At 37.0% G+C, this 24842-nt stretch overlaps 1 protein-coding gene across 1 annotated transcript in view; it reads right to left on the reverse strand.

The window, feature by feature from the left end:
- The window catches only part of PDZD8 (PDZ domain containing 8), an 84232-nt gene that overhangs the window by 43917 nt on the left and 15473 nt on the right, over positions 1 to 24842 (reverse strand). Inside the window, exon 2 of the mRNA XM_046649514.1 lies at positions 17961 to 18086. Within this exon, the coding sequence (XP_046505470.1) occupies positions 17961 to 18086 (126 nt within the window). The remainder of the gene's footprint in view (positions 1 to 17960; positions 18087 to 24842) is intronic.

Below are 24842 nucleotides of genomic sequence, written 5' to 3' on the forward strand. Positions count from 1 at the left end.
CACATAAATTTCTGGAGAAATGCCAGAAAGGAGTTCCACTGGAAACACTGGTACCAGGCAGTTAGGTGAATTTACAAAGCATCTGCTTTAGTTTAGGCAGAACATTTAAAACAAAAGTATCAATTTTCATTCTACATCTCTATGCATTTACAATTCAATCTTGAGTTAAACAAAGGCCTTCCATTCAAATGATATAATCACCAGAAACAAGTAGTAACAATCATTGATTAACACGTATATTGAGTAAAATAAACACTCAGCATATACTGAATAAGCAAGAAATGAGTACAAACAAATTTCTACTATTACTACTTCCCACGAGGGGAGGAAGAGTCCAATAGTGCTAAAGAAATTGCCTTTAGATCCTCTGTCTCCTGAAAGAGCTCTACTGGCTCTATGAAAGTTCTTTCCAAGTTCAAAATGTTTATTTTTACTGAAACCTCATGTTATAGACAAGCAGAACCACCACCTACCACCTACCAAGAAACAAGGAAAGAGACAGAATTTATGACTCAAGACCAAACTGAGGAAACGAAAGTAATTCCAAATGCACCCTTCTATAAGAAAGTCATTTTTACAATCAAAAGTGAAAAACAAAAGGTTTTTTTTTTATGATTAAACTTAATTTGAAAGGAGAATCTTGTACCTGAAGGGAGTCAAATATCAACTCACTGGTAGTGAACAGAATCAAATTAGGCTGACCACGTACACATGCTCACCTCCTCTCTACACTCCTCCCCCGAAGAAACCATGCCCACACAGGACTCGACTCTGCAACCTATGATAAAAACTTCCACACCTAATCTCCAGTCCTCGTCTTTCTCCTGCTCCACTTGTAAAACCCCAAGCTTGCAGAAAACTTCTACAGGGAAATCTAACTACGCTCTACCACTTAAGATATGTAAAATCAAATTCATCTTCCTCTGAAACAAGCACCTCTATTTCTCCCACTAGTCCTGAAAGGCAGAAGCTGTTTCTTGCTCTTTATAGCCCCCAGTGTCTAGAATATAATTAATACTTGACCAAATCAAAGTCAGTGATACCGTAACTCTCCTAGACTCAAATCCTTAGTATTTCTTTGCCTCCCCCACCTACACCCATCCACATAGTCACTCACTCACTAAACCTGTCTTAGTTATCTCATTTGTCCCTTCTTTCCTGTTTCTAATATACGTCTTTCAAGCACTTCGCTCCTCACCTTTAACCTGCAACACCTCTTAATTTGTCTCTGGGGCTTCAATCTCTCTCTCTATGCAATCTACCCTTAAAATAGCAATCTCCTGAAAATAAGTGCTTCTTAATGTCACCTTCAGATATCTTCAATAACTTCCCTCTGATTAAAAGATAACAATCTTGACTTCTTTTGACAGTGAATTTGGCCCTGGTTTTTCACATAAAACATCTATACTTCATTTTAGACAGGTCCTTAAAAACACTTCACAAATCCTCACTTTTATCTTTTTGGCTCTGTTTCCAATTACATAAAATTGACCATCCATCTGTCTGCCTGTCTTGGAAGATACATCTCTCTCTTATCTATTAAGATTCATAACAGCCTCAATTCCAAAATACGTTTTCCTTGTATGTATTTCCTAGTATGTATTACCTAAGCCTCAATTCAAATCATACAGCTGACTTGTTTATGTTATTGGTTTTTGTCTGTTAGCTTCAATTACATTTTAAGTTTCTAGAGGGAAGGCACTGGACTTCACATGTTTCTGTATTCACCATAGTACTTAGACAAATACTTCCACTACTGACGGTGGTAGTCATAGAAGACTGGTAGTAGTGGCAGTAGCAGTAGTAGCAGCAAACATTTACTGTAGGGCAGTTCTAAGAGCCTTTACACTTATTATCTCACTCAATTTTCACAACTACTGTAGGAGATAGGTAATATTATTACCCTAATTTACAGATTAGAAAACTGAGGCACAGAGAGGTTGCGTAATTTGCCCAAAATCACACAGTGAGTGAAGAGTCTGGACTACATAAATTGTGATGAATGAGTTAAAGATATTTTGACAGAAAAAAAGCAGTCTTTTAGTTAAAATCATAAATCTTACCTGCAAATGAAATACATTGGAAGCACTGGTTGACAGTTACGGCATAATGGTGCAGAGGGAAAATTCAAAGACACAATATTCTTTTGAATCATTTTCTGACCACAGTTCATTTTACAGTTCACTTTTGTTGAAGGTGTATGTAGCATGCCAACATCACATTTAAAACATTTTGGAATGTGGCATTTTAAAATAGAGCTTTGGTTTTATGTCAGCTGGGTACCTATTTAATTTTCTTAAATTCTTTTACACTTCAGACATCAGAAGGATTAAAACAGTCATGTTTTGCTATATGAAATAGCAGTGGTAATATACAATTACAAAAGAAACAATACTATTTTCCAACACGATAACCTTAGGGAAAGGGAGAGGGAAGAAAAGAGAACCTATGTAAACCCAGGACAGATGAACTCCAAATCTGGACTCTTCTGAAAAGTCTGCTTCTTGTCAAAAGCAACCTAATTATAAGGAAGATTATTTAACTATACCCTAAAGAAATGTACAAAAACTAAGTGAAAACATCACAATTTTTTTTCCTACTGCTAGAGGAACTTAGCTAAATAAATACAGGTGTAGTCTCAAGATCTCTATAGCAATTCAACTCATCTGGTGGGGTTATGTCAAAATTCACAGAGTTACAGACCTCTGTAGTTATAAATCTACATAGCTTTAAAGACCTCTAGGAATAATATTCACCAACAGCCCTGAGTAATTCTTTCCGTTTTTCAAGAGCATTCACTTTTGAATTGAAGTTTTTTCCCTATATAAACTCAAATGTCTCATGTTTGAGCTAACTTCCTCTTCCTTCTCCCTCCAGGAAGAAAACAGACATTCAGTATTCACCTAAATGATCCTTCACTACTAACACATATTTCTGTATACCAAGATCTTCTTGAAAAAATAACATATTTTTAAATAATAACTTACTCTCAAGTAGGTAAAAAATTTCCAAAATTTATCTACTTCTAAGATAATATGAAAAATTTCAGAACCAAATTTTCAAAGTTAAAAAAAAAAAGGATATGGAGATAGCAGATAACAGAAACACAGATCTTGGAGTGAGGCAAACCTAGATTCATATACCAGCTACGTGGTCTTGGGCAAGTAACTTATGGATTTCAGTTCTTCATCTATAAAATGGATATAATATGAATCTCATAAAGATGTTCTGAGGGCTGGAAATAATGAATGCAAGTGCCTACTACGGTAGCGATACACTGTAAATAATAAAATGCTATTAATAACAATAATAGTATTTGTAGAGTCATGCCCCAAATATCTTCAAATGTAGCTAGATATTTCTCTTTTTAAAAAAGATAAAACGTCAAACATTAAAATGAATGCAGAGAATATAAGTAACAACCATATACCAACTACTCAGAAAAAGACCAAATATTAATATTTAGCCTTACTTCAGATAGGTTTTAAAAATTTTTTATTGTGCTAACATTGGTTTATAACATTATATAAATTTTTCATGTACATCATTAAATTTCGATTTCTGTGTAGATTACATCATGTTCACCACCCAAAGACTAAGTACAATCCATCACCAGACACATGTCTAATCATGCCTTTCAACCCCCTCCCTTCCCCCTTCCTCTCTGGTAACCACCAATCCAATCTGTGTCTCTATGCATTTGTTTGTTGTTGTTGTTATCTTCTATTTATGAGTGTGACCATACGGTATTTGACTTTCTCCCTCTGACTTATTTCGCTTAGCATAATACCCTCAAAGGTCCATCCACGTTGTCACAAATGACCAAATTTCATTGCTTTTTTATGGCTGAATAGTATTCCACAGTATATATATACCATACCTTCTTTATCCATTCATCCTTTTATGGGCACTTAGGTTGTTTCCAAGTCCTAGCTATTGTGAATAATGCTGCAATGAACATAGGGATGCAATATCTTTACAAATTTGTGTTTTCATGTTCTTTGGATAAATATCCAGCAGTGGAATAGCTGAATCGTATGACAGTTCTAAATTTTTTGAGGAATCTTCATAACGCTTTCCATAGTGGCTGCACCAGTTTGCACTCCCACTAGCAGTGTATGACAGTTCCCTTTTCTCCACATACTCTCCAAAACTTATTTTCTGTCTTGTTAATTATAGCCATTCTGACAGGCGTGAGGTGATAACTCACTGTAGTTTTGATTTGCATTTCCCTGACAATTAGTGGTATTGAACATCTTTTCATGTGCCTCTTGGCTGTCTGTATATCTTCTTTGGAGAAATGACTGTTCAGATCTTTAGCCCATTTTCAAATTGGGTTGTTAGTTTTTTTACTGTGGAGATGTATGGGTTCTTTATATATTTTGGATATTAACCCCTTCTCAGACATACGGTTTGCAAATATCTTCTCCCAACTGTTAGGCTGTCTTTTTGTTTTGTTGTTAGGTTGTCTTTTTGTTTTGTTGATGATTTCCTTTGCTGTGCAGAAGCTTTTTAGTTTGATGTAGTCCCATTTGTTTATTTTTCCTATTGTTTCCCTTGACTGGCCAGACATGGTATTTGAAAATATGCTGCTAAGACTGATGTTGAAGAGCATACCACCTATGGTTTCTTCCAGAAGTTTCATGGTTTAAGGTCTTACATTCAAGTCTTTAATTCATTTTGAGTTAATTTTTGTGTATGGTGTAAGATAATGGTCTACTTTCATTCTTTCGCATGTGGCTGTCCAGTTTTCCCAGCACCATTTATTGAAGAGACTTTCCTTTGTCCAGGCTCTTGGCTCCTTTGTTGAAAATCAGCTGTCCATAGGTGTGTGGGTTTATTTATGGGCTCTTGATTCAGTTCCGTTGATCTGTGTGTGTATTTTTATGCCAGTATCATGCTGTTTTGATTACTATAGCTTTGTAGCACATTTTGAAGTCAGGGAACGTGACACCTCCAGCTTTGTTCTTTTTGCTCAGGATTCCTTTGGCTGTTCATGGTCATTTGTTGCTCCATATAAATTTTAGGATTCTTTGTTCTACTTGAATGAAAAACGTTGTTGGAACTTCAATAGGGATTGCATTACATCTGTAGATTGCTTTAGGGAATATGGACAGTTTAACTATGTTAATTCTTCCAATCCAAGAGGATGGAATATCTTTGCATTTCTTTGTGTCTTCTTCAATTTCTTTTGACAATGTTTTATAGTTTTCAGTGTACAGGTCTTTCACCTCTTTGGTTAAATTTATTCCTAGGTATTTTATTCTTTTTGTTGCAATTGTAAATGGGATTGTATTGTTAATTTCTCTTTCTGCTACTTCACTGTTAGTGTATAGAAACACAACTGATTTTTATATCTTGATTTTGTATCCTGCAAATTTACCATATATATTTATTATTTCTAAAAGTTTTTCTGTAGATTCTTTAGGGTTTTCTATATATAAAATTAAGTCATCTGCAAATAGTGACAGTTTCACGTCTTCTCTTCCAATTCATCCAAATTGGATAAATTTGTTTCTTTTTCTTACCTGATTGCTCTGGCTAAGACTTCCAATACTATGTTAAATAAGAGAGGTAAAAGTGGGCATCCTTGTCTAGTTCCTGTTCTTAGAGGGATAGCTTTCAGTTTTCATCCATTAAGACTGATATTAGTGGGCTGGCCCCATGGCTGTGTGGTTAAATTTGCACGCTCTGCTTTGGTGGCCCAGAGGTTTGCTGGTTTGGATCCTGGGCGTGGACATGGCACTGCTTTTCAGGCCACGCTGAGGAAGAGTCCCGCATGCCACAACTAGAAGGACCCAGAACTAAAATATACAACTATCCTGGGGGGATTTGGGGAGAAAAAGCAGAAAACAAAAAAAGATTGGCAACAGTTGTTAGCTCAGGTGCCAAACTTTCAAAAAAAACAATAAAGAATGATACCAGCTGTGGGTTTGTCTTATATGGTCTTTATTATGTTGAGGTACTTTCCTTCTATACTTATTTTATTCAGATTTTTTATCATAAATGCATACTGTATCTTGTCAAATGCTTTCTCTGCATCTACTGGGATGATCATGTGATTTTTATTTTTCATTTTGCTAATGTGGTGTATCACACTGACTGATTTGCAGTTGTTGAACCATGCCTGCACCCCTGGAATAAATCCCACTTGATTGTGGTATATGATCTTTTTAACGTATTGTTGTATACGATTTGCTAGTATTTTGTTGAGGATTTTTGTATTGATGTTGATCAGTGACACTGGTCTGTAATTTTCGTTTTTTGTGATGTCCTTGTCTGGTTTTGGTATCAGGGTAATGTTGGCTTTGTAAAATGAGTTAGGAAGCTTCCCCTCCTCTTCAATTTTGTGGAAGAGTTTGAGAAAGATAAGAATTAAGTCTTGTTTAAATGTTTGGTAGAACTCACCAGGGAAGCCGTCTGGTCCTGGACTTTTATTTTTTGGGAGGTTTTTGATTCCTGTTTTGATCTCCTTACTGGTGATTGGTCTATTCAAATTCTCTATTTCTTCTTGATTCAGTTTTGGAAGGCTGTATGACTCTAGGAATTTATCCATTTCTTCTAGGTTATCCAGTTTGTTGGCATATATCTTTGTAAAGTATTCTCTTATAATCTTTTGTATTTCTGAGGCATCCGTTGTAATTTCTCCTCTTTCATTTCTGATCATATTTATTTGAGCCTTCCCTCTTTTTTTCTTCATTAGTCTAGCCAAAGGTTTGTCAATTTTGTTAATCTTTTCAAAGAACCAGCTCTTGGTTTCATTGATGTTTTTCTATGTTTTTTTAAATCTCTATTTCATTTATTTCTGCTCTGCTTTTCATTATTTCCTTCCTTCTACCAATTTTGGGCTTTGTTCTTCTTTTTTCCAGTTCCTTTAGGTGCACTGTAAGATTGTTTATTTGAGATTTTTCTTGTTTATTGAGGCAGGCCTATATTGCTATAAAATTCCCTCTTAGAATCACTTTTGCTGTATCCCATAAATTTTGCCATGCTGTATTTTCATTTTCATTTCTCTCCAGGTATTTTTTGATTTCTCCTTTGATTTCTGTGTTGACCCAATTGTTGTTCATTAGCATTTTGTTTAATCTCCACATATTTGTGGCTTTTCCGATTTTTTTCCTGTAGTTGATTTCTAGTTTCATATCATTGTGGTCAGAAAAGACACTTGCTATTATTTCAATCTTCTTAAATTTATGGACACTTGTTTTGTGGCCTAATATGTGATGTATCCTGGAGAATGTTCCATGTGCATTTGAAAAGAATGTGTATTCTGTGGGTTTTGATGGAATGTTCTGTATATATCTACCAAGTCCATCTGCTCTAATGTGTCATTTAAGGCCAATGTTTCATTACTGGTCTTCTGTTTGGATGAGCTATCCAATGGTGTAAGTACAGTGTTAATGTCCCCTACTATTATTCTATTGCCATCTATTTCTCCTTTTATGTCTGTTAATAATTGCTTTGTATATTTAGGTCCACCTATGTTGGTTGCATAGATATTTACAAGTGTTATATATCCTCCTGTTGGATTGTTCCCTTTATCATTATGTAGTGCTCTTGTGTCTTGTTGCAGTTTTTGTTTTAGTCTATTTTGTCAGGTATAAGTATTGCTACCCCAGCTTTCTTTTCATTGCCATTTGCATGGACTATCTTTTTCGACCCCTTCACTTTCAGTTTGTGAGTGTCTTTAGGTCCAAAGTATGTCTCTTGTATGCAGCATAAAAATGGGTCTTGTTTTTTTATCCAATCAGCCACCCTATGCCTTTTGACTGGAGCATTTAGTCCATTGCCATTTAAAGTAGCTATTGATATGTGTGTACTTATTGCCACTTTGTTACTTTTTTTCTGGGTGGTTTAGCAGTTCTTCTCTGTTCCTTTCTTCTTCTCTTGCTCTCTTCCCTTGTGGTTTGATGGCTTTCTTCAGTAATATGTTTGGGTTCCTTTCTCTTAATTTTTTGTGTAATTTATTACAGGTTTCTGGTTTGTGATTACCATAAGGTTCATATATAATAACCTATGTATAAAGCAACCTGTATTAAGTTGGACTCTTTCGTTTGACCTCTTGCTAAACGCTCTACTCTTTTACTCGCCTCATCTCATGCTTTATGTTTTTGATATCATATCTAAGTTCTTTTTGTGTGTAACTGTTACTCTCTTATCATGGAAATAGATAATTTTAGTACTTTTGTCTTTTGACCTTCACATTAGCTTCACAGGTGGTTGATCTGCTACCTTTATTGTATGTTTGTCTTTACCAGCGATTTTATTGCCTTTTTCTTTTTGATGAAGGTCTTCCTATTTGAACTATTTGAAGTTCTTCTCTTTTCCACTTAAATAAGTCCTTTTAGCATTTCTTGTAAAGTTGCTTTCTTGGTGATAAACTCCTTTAGTTTTTGCTTGTCTGGGAAACTCTTTATATCTCCTTCCATTCTGAATGATAACCGTGCTGGGTAGAGTATTCCTTGGCTGTAGGTTTTTTCCTTTCAGCACTTTAAATATATTGTGTCACTCCCTTCTAGTCTGTAAGGTTTCTGCTGAGAAGTCAGCTGATAGTCTTATGGGGTTTCCTTTGTATGTAATGTGCTGCCTTTCTCTTGCGACTGTTAGGATTCTCTCTTTAATTGTTGACATTTTAATTATAATGTGTCTTGGTGTGGGTCTCTTTGGATTTAGGCTGTTTGGTGCTTTCTGTGCTTCCTGTACCTAGATGTCTGTTTCCTTCCTTAGCTTAGGAAAGTTTTCAGCTATTATTTCTTAAATATATTCTCTGCCCCTTCCTTTGTGTCTCTCTGCTCCTTCTGGGACACCTATAACATGGATATTAGTGTGCTAGATGTTGTCCCAGAGGTCCCTAAGACTGCCCTTGTTCTTTTTAATTCTTTTTTCTTTTATCTGTTTAGCTTGGGTGATTTCCTCTAGTCTTTTGTCTAGCTCGCTGATCCACTCTTCCATATCATCTACTTTGCTACTGAGCCCCTCTAGTGAATTTTTCATTTCTAGTATTGTATTCTTCATTTCTGATTCTTTTTTATATTTTCCAATTCTTTGTTGAAGTTCTGAGTTCATCCACTCTTCTCCTAAGATCAGCAAGCATCCTTGACTATTTATTTGACTCTTTGTCAGGTAGATTGTTTATTTCTGTTTTGTTTAGTACTTTTTCTGGGGTTTGGTCCTGTTCTCTTACTTGGAATGTATTCCTTTGTCCCCTCATTTTGCCTCTTTCTCTGTGCTTATATCTATGTATTAGGTAGGTCAGCTACATCTCCTGATCTTGGAGAGGTGGCCTTATATAGATGCCTTATGAGGCCCAACAGTATGCTTCCCTCTCATCGTGAGTTCGAAATGTTTCAGGAATGTCCCCTGCGTGGGCTATGTGTATCCTTCTTTTATGGCAGGGTTGCTCTTGCTGCAGGTTCCAGGAGAGGCTAGGCTGTTCCCCTGGCTGGCTGATTGTAATGCTCAGCTGTGTGTGGCTGCCATGGTCCTTTCAGTCACTCTACTGGGTATGGGAAGCCACAGCAAAGTTGGCTGCAAGGTCTAATGGAACAGTCTTGTCGCAGTTTTTCTGTTAAGTGAGTAGGCCCCCAGTGTGGCTGGTTGCTGGGCTCAGGGGCTTACAATTGCTGTAGGCCTCCACCTTGCAAAGCTGTTGTCAGCTCTCTCAGGGCTGCAGCTGAGTGGGGCTGGCCCCAGGCATGGGAGCACCCAATTGTTTCAGGCTTTGGAAGGTTGGGCCAATCCCCTATGTGGCTGTTTGAGAAGCACAAGTCTGCTGAAGCTGTCAGGCACTACCCCCCGCAGGGCCACATAACCTGTCAACACAGTCCTGTCCTGAGTGCATGCCCCAACCCACTGAAGTGGACCCAGTCACTCCACTGCAGAGGCACCACACATTCCACCAACGCAGGCCCACCCCCTCATGCACTCCCTGCCCTGCAGAGGCATATCCACTCGCCTGGCTGCAGAGGTTCCAGGCACCGTACCTATGTTGGCCCACAAGTTGCCCAAGGGCTTGCTGTTGAATGGGGCCAGTCCCTAGGGTGGGCTGCCTGCCCTGGGCTGAGCTGGATTAAATTGGTGCTATAGTGGGTGTGGCAGATCCCTGGGCTAACAGGCCAGGGGAAGAACTCCAATGACGTCTGCCCACGTCTGTGTCAGCACCCCTGCACTAGCTCACAATAACGGCTGCCACAAATGTCTCAGTCCCTGGAGAGGTCTCACCTCTCACCGAGATGCACCCAGAGCCTATTAGGTGAATCTCTTTTCACCAAAGGACTGTGCACCTTTCTTTTTGGTGATTTTAGGTTGCCTTCTGAAGACAGGTGAATTTGTGTGTGGGCCTTTTAAGAATAGGCTTTTTCCCCCCTTATGTCCCATAGTTTTTCTGGGAGTATTCGCTGTTGTAGTTAATAGCCAGTAAAGCCAGGCATTATGACACTTGTCTTGGTTGTGCTGAGTCCAAAAGCTGCTTATTGTGGTAACACTCCCCCACTTAGATCCCTTACTCCTCCAGGGAAGGCTTTGTACCTTAAGTTTGCTCCCAGCCAGGCATGAAGCATCATGGCTCACAAGTGGCTTCTTTCTCTCTAGAAAGGAATTTCTGCTTCTTCCACCTCAGTCAGCACTGTCCCTTGTTGTTGGGGTTCTTTTTATCCAGTTTTAAGTTCTCTCTTGGGGTAATTGTTCCAAGAGGAGTTGTAAATTCGTTGTGTCCGTGGGAGGAGGTGAGTTCTGAGTCGACCTATGCCACCATCTTGACACTGTGTCCCCCAGATATATTTTTAAGAGTTACCATTTAAGTGAAAGATCACCAAGTAGATGTAATCAAACTCAATACTAAAATAAATGGAGGATTCACAAAGAAGTGCAAGGTAGAAATATTTTGTGGTTATAACTTCCGAAACAGCTTATCTTGTAAATGAATTTAAAAATTCCATAATATTAACAGTCTTCTAGGGGGCTAACCACGTGGCCGAGTGGTTAAGTTTGCGCCCTCTTCTTTGGTGGCACAGGGTTTTGCCGGTTCAGATCCTAGGCATGGACATGGCACTGCTCATCAAGCCATGCTGAGGTGGCACCCCACATGCCACAATTAGAAGGACCCCAAACTAAAAATATACAACTTTGTACCAGGGGCACTTTGGGGAGAAAAAGGAAAAATAAAATCTAAAAAAAAAGAAAAGGAACAGTCTTCTCTATAAAAGAACTGGCTGACTGCTGAATAAAGAAGATCCCAGGGCATTTGTCTAAAAAGGCAGGAGTGGGAAGACAAGGGCAAGAACATAAATACATGCTGTTACTGGGAGGATGGGGAGGGCAGGAGGAGTAGGGAGACAAGGTTTACAATTTGAGAATAGGCAAGTTAATTGCCCTTTAGAACATAAATCAATCATCCTCAGAAAAACATAACAGAATCTAGAGTTGCTAGAATCCATTATCTACAATGTCCAGTTTTCAATCAAGGAAAACACACATGATCAATAGTCAACATAATAGGCAGTCAATAGAAACTGACTCCTCATGGACCCAGACACTGGGATTTGGTAGACTAAGACTTTAATGCAGCATTTATATATTTACTTTCAAAGAAAAAGATATATTCAAAGAATTGAAAGAATCTATGTTCAAAGAATTAAAGAAAACATAATAATGAGCAAACAGGGAATCTCAACAGAGAAATAGTAACTATATGAAATTGAATTTCTAGGACTGAAAAGCATAATAAATGAAATTAAAAACTTACTAGATTGGAGATGACAGAAGACTCAGTGAACTAGAACATACATCATTAAAAGTACTGAATTTGAAGGGCACAAAGAAAAAGTGTAAAGAAACTGAACCTCAGCGACCTATGGGGAAAATGAAATAGCCCAACATACGTAGTATAATTTGGAATCCCATAAGTAGAGGTAAAAAAGAAAGAGGCAGATAAAAATATTTGAAGAAACAATGCTCCAAAACTCCCCAAATTTGGTTGAAAACATCAATACACAGATCCAAGAAGCTCACTCAAATGGAAGCAGAAAAAACACAAAGAAAACCACCCCTAATTTTTCCTTTTCTTCTTTTAATTTCTTTAAAAGACACATGACTGTTTAAAGCAAAAAATAACATTTTGATGGGTTAATAACACATATAAATGTAATATACATGACAACACTAATGATGTGGGCATAAATGGGAACATGCTGTTGTGAGGTTCCTGTAGTTTACCTGAAGTAATGCAATATTAACTCTAAGTAGATTGGGATACATGAAAGATGCATACTGCAATTCCTAGAATAACCTCACACACATGAAATGCAAAACTATATAGTTAAAAAGCCAATAAAGAAATTAAAATGAAATTCTAAAAAATATTTGATTCACAAAACAGCAAAGATGGAAAGAAGGGAGAGAGAAGCAGAAAAAACAGATGAGATAAATAGCAAATGGCAAAATGGCAGACCTAAATATAACCTCATCAGTAATTACATCAAACGTAAATGAACTCCAATGAAAAGGCAGAGATTATTAGACTATACATAGAAGCAAGAACCAAGTGTTTGTAATATATGATACACTTTAAATATAAAGACACATAGACTGAAAGTAAAAGGTTGTAAATACATACATATACATACCATGAAAACCAGAGATACGAAAGCTGTAGAAGCTATAACACCATCAGACTAAATAACACCAAGACAAGGAATATTATGACAAAGAGGGACCCTTTGTAATGATAAAAGGGTCAACATATCAAGAAGAAATATGCACCTAATAACCAAACTACAAAAAAGAGATAAATTCACAGTCATGGTTTAAGATTTAAACACAGTTCATTCAGTAACTGACAGAACTAGACGAAAAAAATCAGTAAAGATACAGAAGATCCAAATAACAGTACAGGCAGTCCTCACTTGTTAACTGCACATCAGAATTGTATCTCCACTCTGCATTGCTCTGATATACAAGGTTCTGGTTAACACAGAGCCATGCTGAGTAAGGACTGTCTGTATATATTTTTGTATCGTTTTGGGTTTTAGAAGCCTGTTAATGCTCTATATATTCAAAAGTGAGAATCATTAAGGATGGAAAGGCAGGTGTAGGGGAGAGACTGAAACTGAAACAAATAATCCCAACTATATTTCAAATGAGTAACATAATGACACTGAAGGGGAAAAATTAATCTAATTTATGAATATAGTACTTTACGATATGCCCTCAATCTTGGGTAGGGTAGGGGAGAACTGCAAATAAATCCTGAATTCCTTTTAGTATGTTTTCTGTCTTGTATAGACAAAGCAATTCTGAAACTATTTGAGATATATTACAAGATTGAGCAAATGAGTAAAAATGCTGACGTTGTGGGAGCCAGGGTTCAAGGGACATAAAAATATGAAAAGGGGAAAAACCAAGGTAAGGAATAACCCTACGAGAATGGACTGCAACTGCAAGTACCGAGTGAATTCATGATTTCTAAATCATGTATGTATATATGTATAAGTGTCTGCACATATATATATTTCCTAACTCTGTCTGCTGAAGGAACCTATGAATTAATGAAGTAGCAATGAACACACCCAACACCCAGACCTTGATTTCTAATATCATTCTCTACTAAAGGGAACTATTCTTTGGAAGAATAGCTGATTCTAGGACTGCGGCAGAGAATACACAAAACGAACCGAGAACAGCTTGTTATATATACCAGAGAATAATGAAGACATCAAAAAAACCAAACAAGAGTCACGTCACAAGCACATACAGGAGCCAGTGTGAAGGGGCCCTAGTGGCCAAATCTGTGACAATTTAGGCACCAAAATAATGAATGATAGTAAGAATCATACCCATTGAAAAAAACAGGAATCCATGAGTCCATCCTGATAACAGATAATGAGACTACAAGGGAAGAAGACTCTTGGTAATAGAGTAGAATATCAACTGTTGTGGTTTTCTGTATTTGCGTTAATATTAAAAAAAATTTTTTTAATGATGTATTTTTGGAACCCAGTAAAACAAAACAACACTCTAAAAGCTGCTGAGAAAATACAGGCTTTAGAACGCTTTAAGTGTGAATCCGTGAAGAACTGACCTTAATTTGAAACTTCTTCTATCTATAAGACAGGCTAACCTAAATATACTGCTTTAGAATACAGAACTCCCACATAACAGAATTTTATAGACTTTGCCTTCACTTACTATTATCTTAGGTTGCTTTTCCAAAAATGTAACTGGTTGAGAAAACCAGCCCAAAAAAAAGAAAAGAAAAGGGGCTGGCCCCTTGGCCAAGTGGTTGAAGTTCCGCACGCTCCACTTTAGTGCCCCAGGGTTCATGGGTTCGAATACTTTGTGTGGACCTACACACCACTCATCAAGCCATGCTGTGGAGGCATCCCACACACAAAGTAGACGAAGACCGGCACAGATGTTAGCTCAGGACAAATCTTCCTCACACACGCAAAAAGAAAACATATCCATTACATCATTCAATGTCTTTTTACATAAAAAAGTATGTGACAAATCCCTCCTAGAATTTCATGCCAGATTTCTTTTCCCCTGAGGAATATGCACAGTTTATCAGAAAATAATAGGTAAGTAATCCATCCAGTTTCCTTTGCTGCCAGGAAATTGATCTTCTCTTTTCTATGTGGTTGTTTTTTATTTAATTCATGTTCTCTTTAACTGCACGTGGGCATATATTTTCTTTGCAAAATACCTCAAATTCTTGAGACAGAAAATGGACTATAAACTTAAAAATAATCTTAACAATATGATTGCAACACTAATGTGAAATAATTTAGTCTTCTAATAGCGGTACTACAAATACAGCAACTGAGTTCATCTGTGATTTAAAAAAGTTAGCTTTAGTCAAAGCAAAAAAATAACGCTTTTCTATATTTGCAAAAACTATAAATGCGTTCAGAATGCGTTTTTAAAAAATGAAAATCAATTTTTACAAACAAGATTGTGTTTCTACTCCCAAATTTTTAATGGTAAATTCAAAACTATATTTCAGATAATTAGAAAAGAACCTTGCTTTAATGTGAGACCCTTTCAAATTAATAAAATTCAAATTCCAGTTCTCATAACCAAATACGCAAAAATAATACAGTTTTGTTTAAAGATTTGTTCTCTTCTTGATAAGTACTATATTAAGGGATAATAATAGAAGCTACATCTACCCTTTTCTACATCTATTTTTATACTAAGACAAAAGTTTAGAAGAAAACAAAGTAAGACTTTAATGTGAAGAATACGAAAAGAATGTTTAGATTTCAAAATGACAAGCAGGGATGAGTTGTTTATGAGTCTCCCTCATAAACAATTTTAAGTAATCCTTAAATTATGTGAATAATAACATACTGCCACAACACTAAGTAACTTTACATGGACAGGTTTATGAAGATAGTAACCGGAAAGAACTTTAGATAGTATGCTTGTTCCCAAGATTAAGCTGTCACCTGGGGAAAGGTGCTGGCAATATAACCCAAGCCTAAAGGACTAACTTATAAGCAGACTGATAAAGAGGACTATTGTCTGTGCTTTCCCCTTCAACTCAATTATGCACTCTCTAGAAATACTGGTCTTTCAAAACTTTTTAACCAGGTGCTACAGTTATAAAAATCAAACAATATAAAAAAGTTTATAATAGAAGTTTGGCTCTCACCTTCACTCTGTCCACCATCATCAACTCAGTTTCGGGACCCTTTGCCCCATAAGAAAATTTATTGGTTTCTAGTGTAATCTTTCAGAGATTCATTACACAGTTCCTTATTAAAATAAAGTAGGATACAAACACTCCATGAATTGCAATCCTTTTCTTTTGTATCATTTTTCTCAATTTAACATGACCTAAACAATGCCTGACTTAACACTTTCTCAATGCCATCATGCAGTCTTTGATTCAAGTCCAACAGCAAGGCTTTACGTGAGCAGTATCTCAGATAAAGCAAGAGAATGGTGAGCAAAGATGACACCAATAGCTAGTGGTTAAAAACAGACACAGTCATTCCACAGCCCCACCAGCAACACTAAGGCAAAGGAACCAGTGTTTTAAAATTCCTTGCACAGAACCTATTACACATCATATATGCTATATTGAACAAACATCTGTTGAATGAATGAATCAATCTCCTTCAAGGCTATCTTTGCAGGTGTGGGGATGGGTGGACAAGTAGGTAGATAGGAATTAACAAAAGGAGAGTCAAGAAATTTTGTCTAAAGCTGCCCTTCAATTGCTTATAAGTTGCTATGACTGTTTTGGAAAAGGTAATCCAATGGTATGATTTTGATGCATGTGAATCTACAAGAAAATTCACTGAAAGAAAAAAAAAGCATCAGTTCAAAGTTTCCTTAGACATAGGCCACTTGAAAAATGTCCTTCTAAATGTTAACATAACCCAGCTACTTCAAATTTAGTCTTGTGTAGAGCCATATTTTTTACTGTATTTGTCATTTTACTACACATTGCTGTCCCTTTTACAAAATTTACAGCATATTTAGTCTTTCTTTGATAAAAGAATTCCTTTTCAATCAGACTTTCTGACATAATGGTACACAATACTGAGTCACTCTAAGACACAAACACAACAAAATATTTAGCATATTAGCATAATCAAAATTAACCTATTAGCAAAGACACAAAGATTAGGTACAAAATATAACCTCTGTACTCAAGCACTCATTTTTATTATGGATTGGAAATAAAAATAGAAGTGATAAGTACCAAATAAGTGGTACAAACAAGTCTCATAGAAATGAAGCATAAGGACAGTACACTTGTATTTGGAATGATCAGGAGATACATTAAGGAGGTAGCTTTTGAGATGAACCAAGAAAGGCTGGTCTCAAGGAGCAGAAAATGGGGTAGGGCCTTCAGCCTGGAAAACAGCGGGGAGTCAACATATGGAGCTTGGTACTTAAAATATCTAAGGCAGGGAATGGTGAACTACAGTCCATGGGCCAAATCTGGCCCACTGCTTGTTTTTGCATGGCCTGTGGGCTTATCAATGGATTTTACATTTTTAAATGGTTGAAAACAATCAAAAGGAGAATGTTTCACAACACATGAAAATTACGAAATTCATACATAAAGTTTTATGGGCACACGGCCATGCCACATCCATTCATTTACTTATTGTCTGTCTATGGATGCTTTTACATTACTAGGCAGAGTTGAGTAGTTGCAACAGAAACCATGTGACTCATAAAGCCTAAAATATTTACTATCCAGCCCTTTGGAGGAAAAGTTTGCCAACTTCTTATAACCTTCTTAAGGCCTATTTGGCTGAAGCAGTGTGAACAAGGGGCTGGGTAGAGAAAGAAGCTAGAGAGGTAAGAGGGGCATGTAGGCCACGGCAAGGATTTGCATCTATATTCTAAGAGTAACATGGAAGCCATTAAAGAATTTTAAGTAGGAAAGTGACAATTAGATTTGCATTTTGAAGTTCATTCTGGTTGTTGTATTAGTATCCAGCGTTAGGAGCATAAGGAGACTAGTGTAGAAAGTAGCTCAAGCAAGATAGAACACAGTTTAGACTATGGGGCTGGTAAAGTAAAATAAGGAGGCTGGGCAAGATTATTTCTGAGATCCCTTCCAACTCTAAAATTTTAAGAATCAGGGGTTTCCAAGTCTGTTTCTGCAACTTTCCAGGATATTTCCAATTACCACAAACAGTTTTCAAAACTGTTATGAACAGTTCTCCAACAGGCAGTAAGTCAGAAATATGCCAACAGAGCATCCTGATCTAAAAAATCTGGGAATTAAGGCAGAATAAATGATCCCCCCATTAGAATGCTTTCTGAGACAGTTTATATATTTTGCAAGCTAGAAAGGACTACTTTTATGAAATTTACGATTCAAGAATTTACAGGTAATACAATTAACACAAAGGGGGAATAAACACAAACACTTTTTAGTACATTTCTACTGCTCTCTTTTCCATAATGTAGTAATGACAAAACAAAGAACATACCTGCTACATTCTAACAATGTAACTTTAAGGCGACCTTCAGTAAGCGCCCATTGTTGTATATGGATATGCTCTTCTTCATCTTCTTCAAATCCTTGCAAGGTTTGGAATGGAAAAAACGGCTTAAACCTGACAAAAGTAAAGAGAAGTCTAAATTTCTGAATAACAAAAATCACAGTTTAAAGCATAATAACAAAACCTACCTGTAAGAAAACAACACAAAACCAACACCTAATACTGCATGGGCCTTACAAAAGCAAAACTCACATGCTCTCCCATAACTGGCAGCAAATGGTGCCTTCTCTGTGGTATCCAGACCTGGTTTTTCGGCATGCCCTCAATGACAAGGCAGGACACTTAGAACAAAGAAAAAGAAAATCTAGAGGCCACCAGCAGGCCCTGAAACTTGGGGGGGCAGGAGAGAGATTCTTTCTGGACCAGATGGGAAGACCGTTTCTACAGTGCAAGATGAAAATTCAGAATGCACTGTTCCATGGAAACAATATAATTGATGGTGATTAGTACATGATAATGAGAATAATAATAACAACAACAACATCAATAACAATCAACAGCAGCAAAGCTATTTGTCAGAGACGTTTACTATTTGCCAAGCAGTGTGCTAAGAGCTTTACATGCTGTATCTTATTTAAGGTTCACAATCCCAAGAAGGCGATATTACTAGCTCTCCTCTCCAGATGAAAAGAGTGAGACTTAAAAAGTTTTACGAATTTATTCAACGTTATACAGTGAGTGGCAAAACCAAGAGTCAAGCTAGTTTGACTCCATCAAAGCCAAACTACATAACACTTCAGTTACCTATGAATTATTCAGGCCTTTACGTGTTCATCGTTGATATTCTGGTTTTTATGGCGAAGCTTGTGTGAGGTTATAAATGGTAGGCTTTAAAAAACGTTAATTTGAAACACAATTCATATTCCTCCATTAAAGCAAAGGACAAAGAAAATGAGAAAAAAAATTAAGCTTTAGAGACTATAGTTTTCAATTCACCCTACACTGTCACTAGACATGACATTTGCTGCTCAAAAAGTTTTAATGGCTTCTCACTAACCACACAAAAAAAAGAGAGTCAATAGCCAAAAGTTCTTGGTTTCACATTCAAGGTCTACCACAATTAATACTTCCAATGGTATTTTTCCTTATTAGAAACCTTACAATCTAGGAAATGTAGTAACCTCACACACCCAGAAGATACCATGCATATTTCTGCTTTCAGACCTTTTGTACCAATTGTAGGTTTTCCCTACTCCTCAAAGCCCATCCAAATCCCAGACGCTTTTGATAACTGGCTTTAGGTCCTAGATCATAAGACATCACACGCACTGCTTTCACTCTTCTTTTTCTGGTAGTCACTTAAATTGCTGTTCATTTATGCCTTGAAATCTCAAATGTGACCTGGTTTTACAATTACCTGTATCCCTCACACACACTATCAAAACTCAAGTTATGTGTTGAGCTGATATATAAAAATCCAACACTAAAAATGAAATCAACATTAAGAAAATATTAATAGCCTGCTATAATTTATACTGAAAGATATTGGAAGAGGGAGAGAAATGCTGTTTTATGGTTCCCCAAATAACAGGATTAAGTGGAAAACGTTTTAGGGAAAGATAAGCAGGTACACAGTGCTCAGTGCTTTTCTCTTGCTTCTGAACCAGATGGAAAACAGAAAGCCCCCTTCAGTTTCTTAATTTACATTTGAAGTCATTTGATTGAGACAGACTGGCATCAAATTTCTGAAAGGAAAAAAATTAGGAACTAAATCTATCACGTCAATACAATGTTGTAGCTGAGTGCTTTTAACACACAAGCCTTATGGCTCCTGAAGAACATATAACTCTGTCACTGCAAAAAATTAAATATCACTATATATACTAGCAACTTCGAATAATCCAAGTTTGCTAAATCACAGCTGCTCTATGAATCAACTTTTCTTGTCAAGTATAAAGTTAAAATTCAATAAAAATTTCTCACAGGGTGTGACTTCAATATTACATGGAGTAACGTCTAATTTGGGTTTATTAATGCCTCTGGGGGGTTTGCTAAAAAGTGTCCATGCACAAAAAAAATTAAAATCAGAAAAATATACTACATTAAAAAAATAACACACTAAACAGTGGGATAAAGCTATTTGTTCAGCAAGCTAACGAAGAGAATGCACACATTCGCATTCTCTAAGAACACTTGGTTTTCAAAACTTTTAAGTTCATGCCTTTAAGTATCCCAAATCCATAAGGAATCCAAACAATGAAGCAGGTAACTTCTATCACTTCCTTTTATCTCCCCATCCTAACACATTATCCTTCCTCAGAATTCATTAGCCTCTATCTTCTGGTAACCTACCAACTTAAAAATGTCACTGTTGTCTCACTCAAGTCCCCAGAAAACTAGCCTTCTTTAGCAAGTTACCTGTACTTCCTCCTGAAGAAAACTTAAAAAACCAACCTGGGAAAATCGACTTCTGGGATGACGGCACGAGGAGCTCCACTGACCTGCTCACCAGTGAAACTTGTGAAAATTATTAAAACAAAACAAAACCAGAAACAAAACATTTAAAGCCTCTGGAAACGGTCCTAGGGGCAAACAGTACACGAAGAAACTTCTATTCAAGAAAATCTACAAAAATTTGGTAAGAAAGATGAGAGACCGTGGTGTCTGAACCCAGACCACTCCCTCCAACAAACTCAGCAAGGAAGGGATTCCACTCCAGACTGCTGCAGCCAAGAACACAGGCTGCCCTGCCCCTCTCCTCTGGAGGGCTTTCTTCCCAGGAGGAGCAGGACATCAGTGTTTCTCATCCAGCCCTCAGCTACTTGTCACGGAGGCTAAGTTCCAGGAGCTCCCTTCTTTGACCCTGCCCCCATTTGTGGAATGGACACTACCTTGGACATAGCGCATTGAGAATACTGGCCTTGCCTTGGCTCATGACGCAGTGGTTCTATGCCAAGAGAGGCAAGCCGAAATGATCACAGGCTGCTGACACCCCCCACCCCACCTTCGTCTAGAGCCCAACTCCTGGAGTAGAGGTGTCACTCAGAGAGAAGCTTGCCATTGTCCTCACCAGTAGGCTCCAGATCCCTGGCTCAAAGATCTCGCTGAGGAGGGGAGAAGGGGAAGGAGAGGCAGGCCATAAAGTAGCTCCTAATCTCTTCCCAAAGGAAATAACTTCATTTACAATAGAATATGGAGAAGCTCAAACCTAAAGGCACCTTTAAGAACAACAGCAGTTGTGGTGAGAGGCAACAGAGAGAAGAGTCACGGATTTAATGAAGATACAGCCTACAATAAAGGCTGCCTAGTTTGCAGGAGAGAAGAACCAGGAAATAAGAGAGCTGGCAGGAGCTCTCCTGCAGTCAGAACAAATGTCAAACACTGACCTCAGAAACTACTCCTTCAAAGGAGCCACAATTTGATTGGATTCATTTGTAGAACAATTCATGCTCCAGGGCATTGCTGAAAACAACAGGCACAATGTCAGAGACTTAACACTGCAGGGGGTAGACTTCACTAAAATAATCCAGGCAATCGCTAAAAACCAAACAAATAATAAGCCCTGGGAGAGGGGGACCAGTGCCCAGAGATGCTACAATACATTATTTAAAATATTTGGTTTCCTACAAAAATTATGAAGCATGCAAACAGGAAAGCATGACTCATAAAGTAGAAAGAAAGCATGAACACAAACTGCCAGTGAGTGGCCAGGTGTTGGATTTAACAGAAAAAGACTTCAAAACAGTCACTAAAAATATGTTCACAAAAAACTTTAAAAGCATGATTAAAGAAGTAAAGGGAGGTATTATGACAAAGTCACATCAAATAAAGAATATCAATAAACATACAGGAATTATAAAAAAAAGAACCAAGTGGGAATTCTAGAGTTGAAAAGTACAATAACTGAAATTAAAAAATAACCAAAAGGGCTCTCAACAGTAGATATGAACTGGCAGAAGAAAACAATTAGTGAATTTGAAGATAGAGCAATAGAGGTTATGTAAGCCAAAGAACAGAGTGAAAAAAGAATGAAGCAAAATGAACTGAGCCTTAGAGAAATGTAGGATACCATTAAGTATACCAATATACACATCACAGGAGCACCGGGGGGAAACGGGAGGGGAGGGAAAAGGAAGAGAGAAAGAGTAGCAGAAAAAATATTAAAAGAAATAAGAGAGATAGCCAGTAAGCCCCAAAGCCACAAACTGTATGATTCCATTCATATGAAAATCCAGAACAGCGAAATCTATTGTGGTTCTTTAGAGTTCGGAGTGACAGGTGGGTTAGGAGGATGATAGCTGAAGGGTAAAGGGTTTTCTTTTTGAGGTGATAAAAATGTTCTAAAATTGACTATGGTGATGGTTGCACATATCTGTTAATAGACTAAAAGACCACTGAATTTCTAAGATATAAATAGGTGAATTGTATGGAATATGAATTATCTTTCAACAAAGCTGTAAAAAAAAAACCCCAACCCAGTTACTCAAAAATAATTTCTTGTGTCACTGCTTTGATATGTAAATGTTTGGTCAGAATTATCTGATTAAATAAGAAACAAAACCATAAATGACACAGCTCCATTAAAATAACTTATAGCCCCTTTTAAGGTTTATGAAAAACAAAGATGTATTAAATGGTTACCACATCAGGTACTGACTACATAAAACACTTATCTGCTCATTTAATCCTTAAAACAATATTTGACTTTTAAATTATATACATTAACTAAAAGGAAAAGACAGACAATACCAAATGTTGGAGAGGATGCGAAACTGCTAGTGTAGACTAGTATACCTACTTTGAAGACTGTGTGGCAATATCTACTATACTTGAATAGATGCATAATCTATAACCCTGAAACCCTACTCCTAGATATATCCAATAGAAATGTGCACAAATGTTCACCAAAAGACGTGAATAAGAATATTCATGACAGCACTATCCAACTGTCCATAAACAGACAAGAGAGAAACTGAGGTACGATCACACAGTGACTACTCCACAGCAAATATAATGAACAAACTACATCTATACACAATAACATGAATTAATCTCACAAACACACTGTTGAGCCAAAGAAACCAGAAAAACAATGACTGCATACACTATGGCTCAATTTATATAAAGTTCAAAAACAGGCAAAAAACCCCACAAAAAAATCAACGGTGGTAGAAGTCAGGATAGTAGTTACTCTTAGGCATAGCAGGGAGGGTAGTGACTGAGCGGCACACGTGGGAGTTCCTCGTTGCTGGTAATATTCTATTGCTTGTTCTGAATGCTGTTCTGTTCACTTTGTAAAAATTCATTGAACCAAATTTTTATGATTGGCGCACTTTTTAAGTCATGAGTTATACTTTAGTAAAAGTTTAAAAGAAAAATATGTTTAATTTAAAAATGTACATTACTCTGGTAACATTTTAAATATATATTTTTAAATTTTACACCTACAAGAAAAGCCAAGCCTTCTTCTCATATGTGGATGTGAGAGAATCTTTTTTAATGTCTAACATATGTTTTTGCTCTGACTAAGATGTTTCTTCAAGACTGCTCTATAAGCACCCTGAATGCCAGCTGGTGACATCTCCATCACATGGCAGCAGTAAAACTGTTTGCAAACACTGTGATCTTTAGAGAAAAAGGGTTTACTACAAACCCCATGTAAAAATATTCTAAAGTCTACATCTACTCTGACTTCAGCATGAGCTTCTGTGTCTTTGCCAAAGTAATAAATCTGCTAGAGTTTTCAGCTCAGTAAACGGGACAACTTTCTAACCATTAGAGCTAGTCAAAAAAGGACACAGCTATCTCAATGTACTGCACACCTTCTCTCTCTAGAAATATTCAGGCAGAGGTTGGATGAGGCTCTGTGAAGGAGAGAAGATGTTGCAAAAAGAATACAAAATTTAGAATCATACAAATATAGATTTTAGTCCCAACTCCTAGAAATTTGTTTCAAAATAATCAGGGAGAGGAGTGTGGGGAGATATAGATGATCAAAAGTGGCCACAAGTTAATGACTGTCCGGCTATGGATAACGGGAGTTCACTGAACTATTCTCTTAACTTCTTTGATTTTTTCCATAATGAAGAATTAGAAGAGGTTTGTTCTGTCAACTAAAGCGACTTGGGCTCTCTCTTGTTTCCTTTCTCTTCTACACTGTCCTTAGCAACATCACTTGCTCTCACAGCTTCTATACGTTCCATATATTGATGCTTAAAAGTACATTAAACATCTTTTCTTCAAACTTGCTCCTCCTCTCCTGTTTTCTCTTATTGGCACCATCAATTTCATAAACACTTGGAAACCTGAAGCCACCTTCTATTCCTCCCCTTCAAGCAACCAAGCAGTTCCACCTCCATTCCCCTGTCACATTGCTAAAAAATCTCTTTTACTGGTCCCTTCTGTGTTCCCCATTGGTCTGGTTCAAGTTTTCATTAATTACTTAGAATGTTGTGATTTCTGAAACTATTTTTCCTCTCCTTAAAAAGAGTATTTTTTAAACCCAATATAAAAGCCTCTTTTATTTTCTTTAATAAAAAGCTACCTCACAGGACTATCACAAAAATTTGGAGAGTTCCCACACATAAAGCATCTAGTAGAGTTCCTGGCATGTAACAGGCACACAAATCTCGATTTTCTTCTTTCTCTATGCTGGAATCCTATCAAACTGGCTTCCTCATTGAATCTTGGAAGATATCATATAATGTCCCGATTCTATTCCTTTACTATTTCTTCTACCTACCCTGTACTTCTATGCCATCTCCCCATGTCTAAAGCTAAATTATCCTTTAACAGCTCAAATATCACCTCACCCCTTCAACAAATATACCCACTTGGGACTAGAGACCAATCAAAGGTAGATACTAAGAG

Source organism: Equus quagga, chromosome 2 (genome assembly GCF_021613505.1).
Source record: "Equus quagga isolate Etosha38 chromosome 2, UCLA_HA_Equagga_1.0, whole genome shotgun sequence".
NCBI lineage: Eukaryota > Metazoa > Chordata > Mammalia > Perissodactyla > Equidae > Equus > Equus quagga.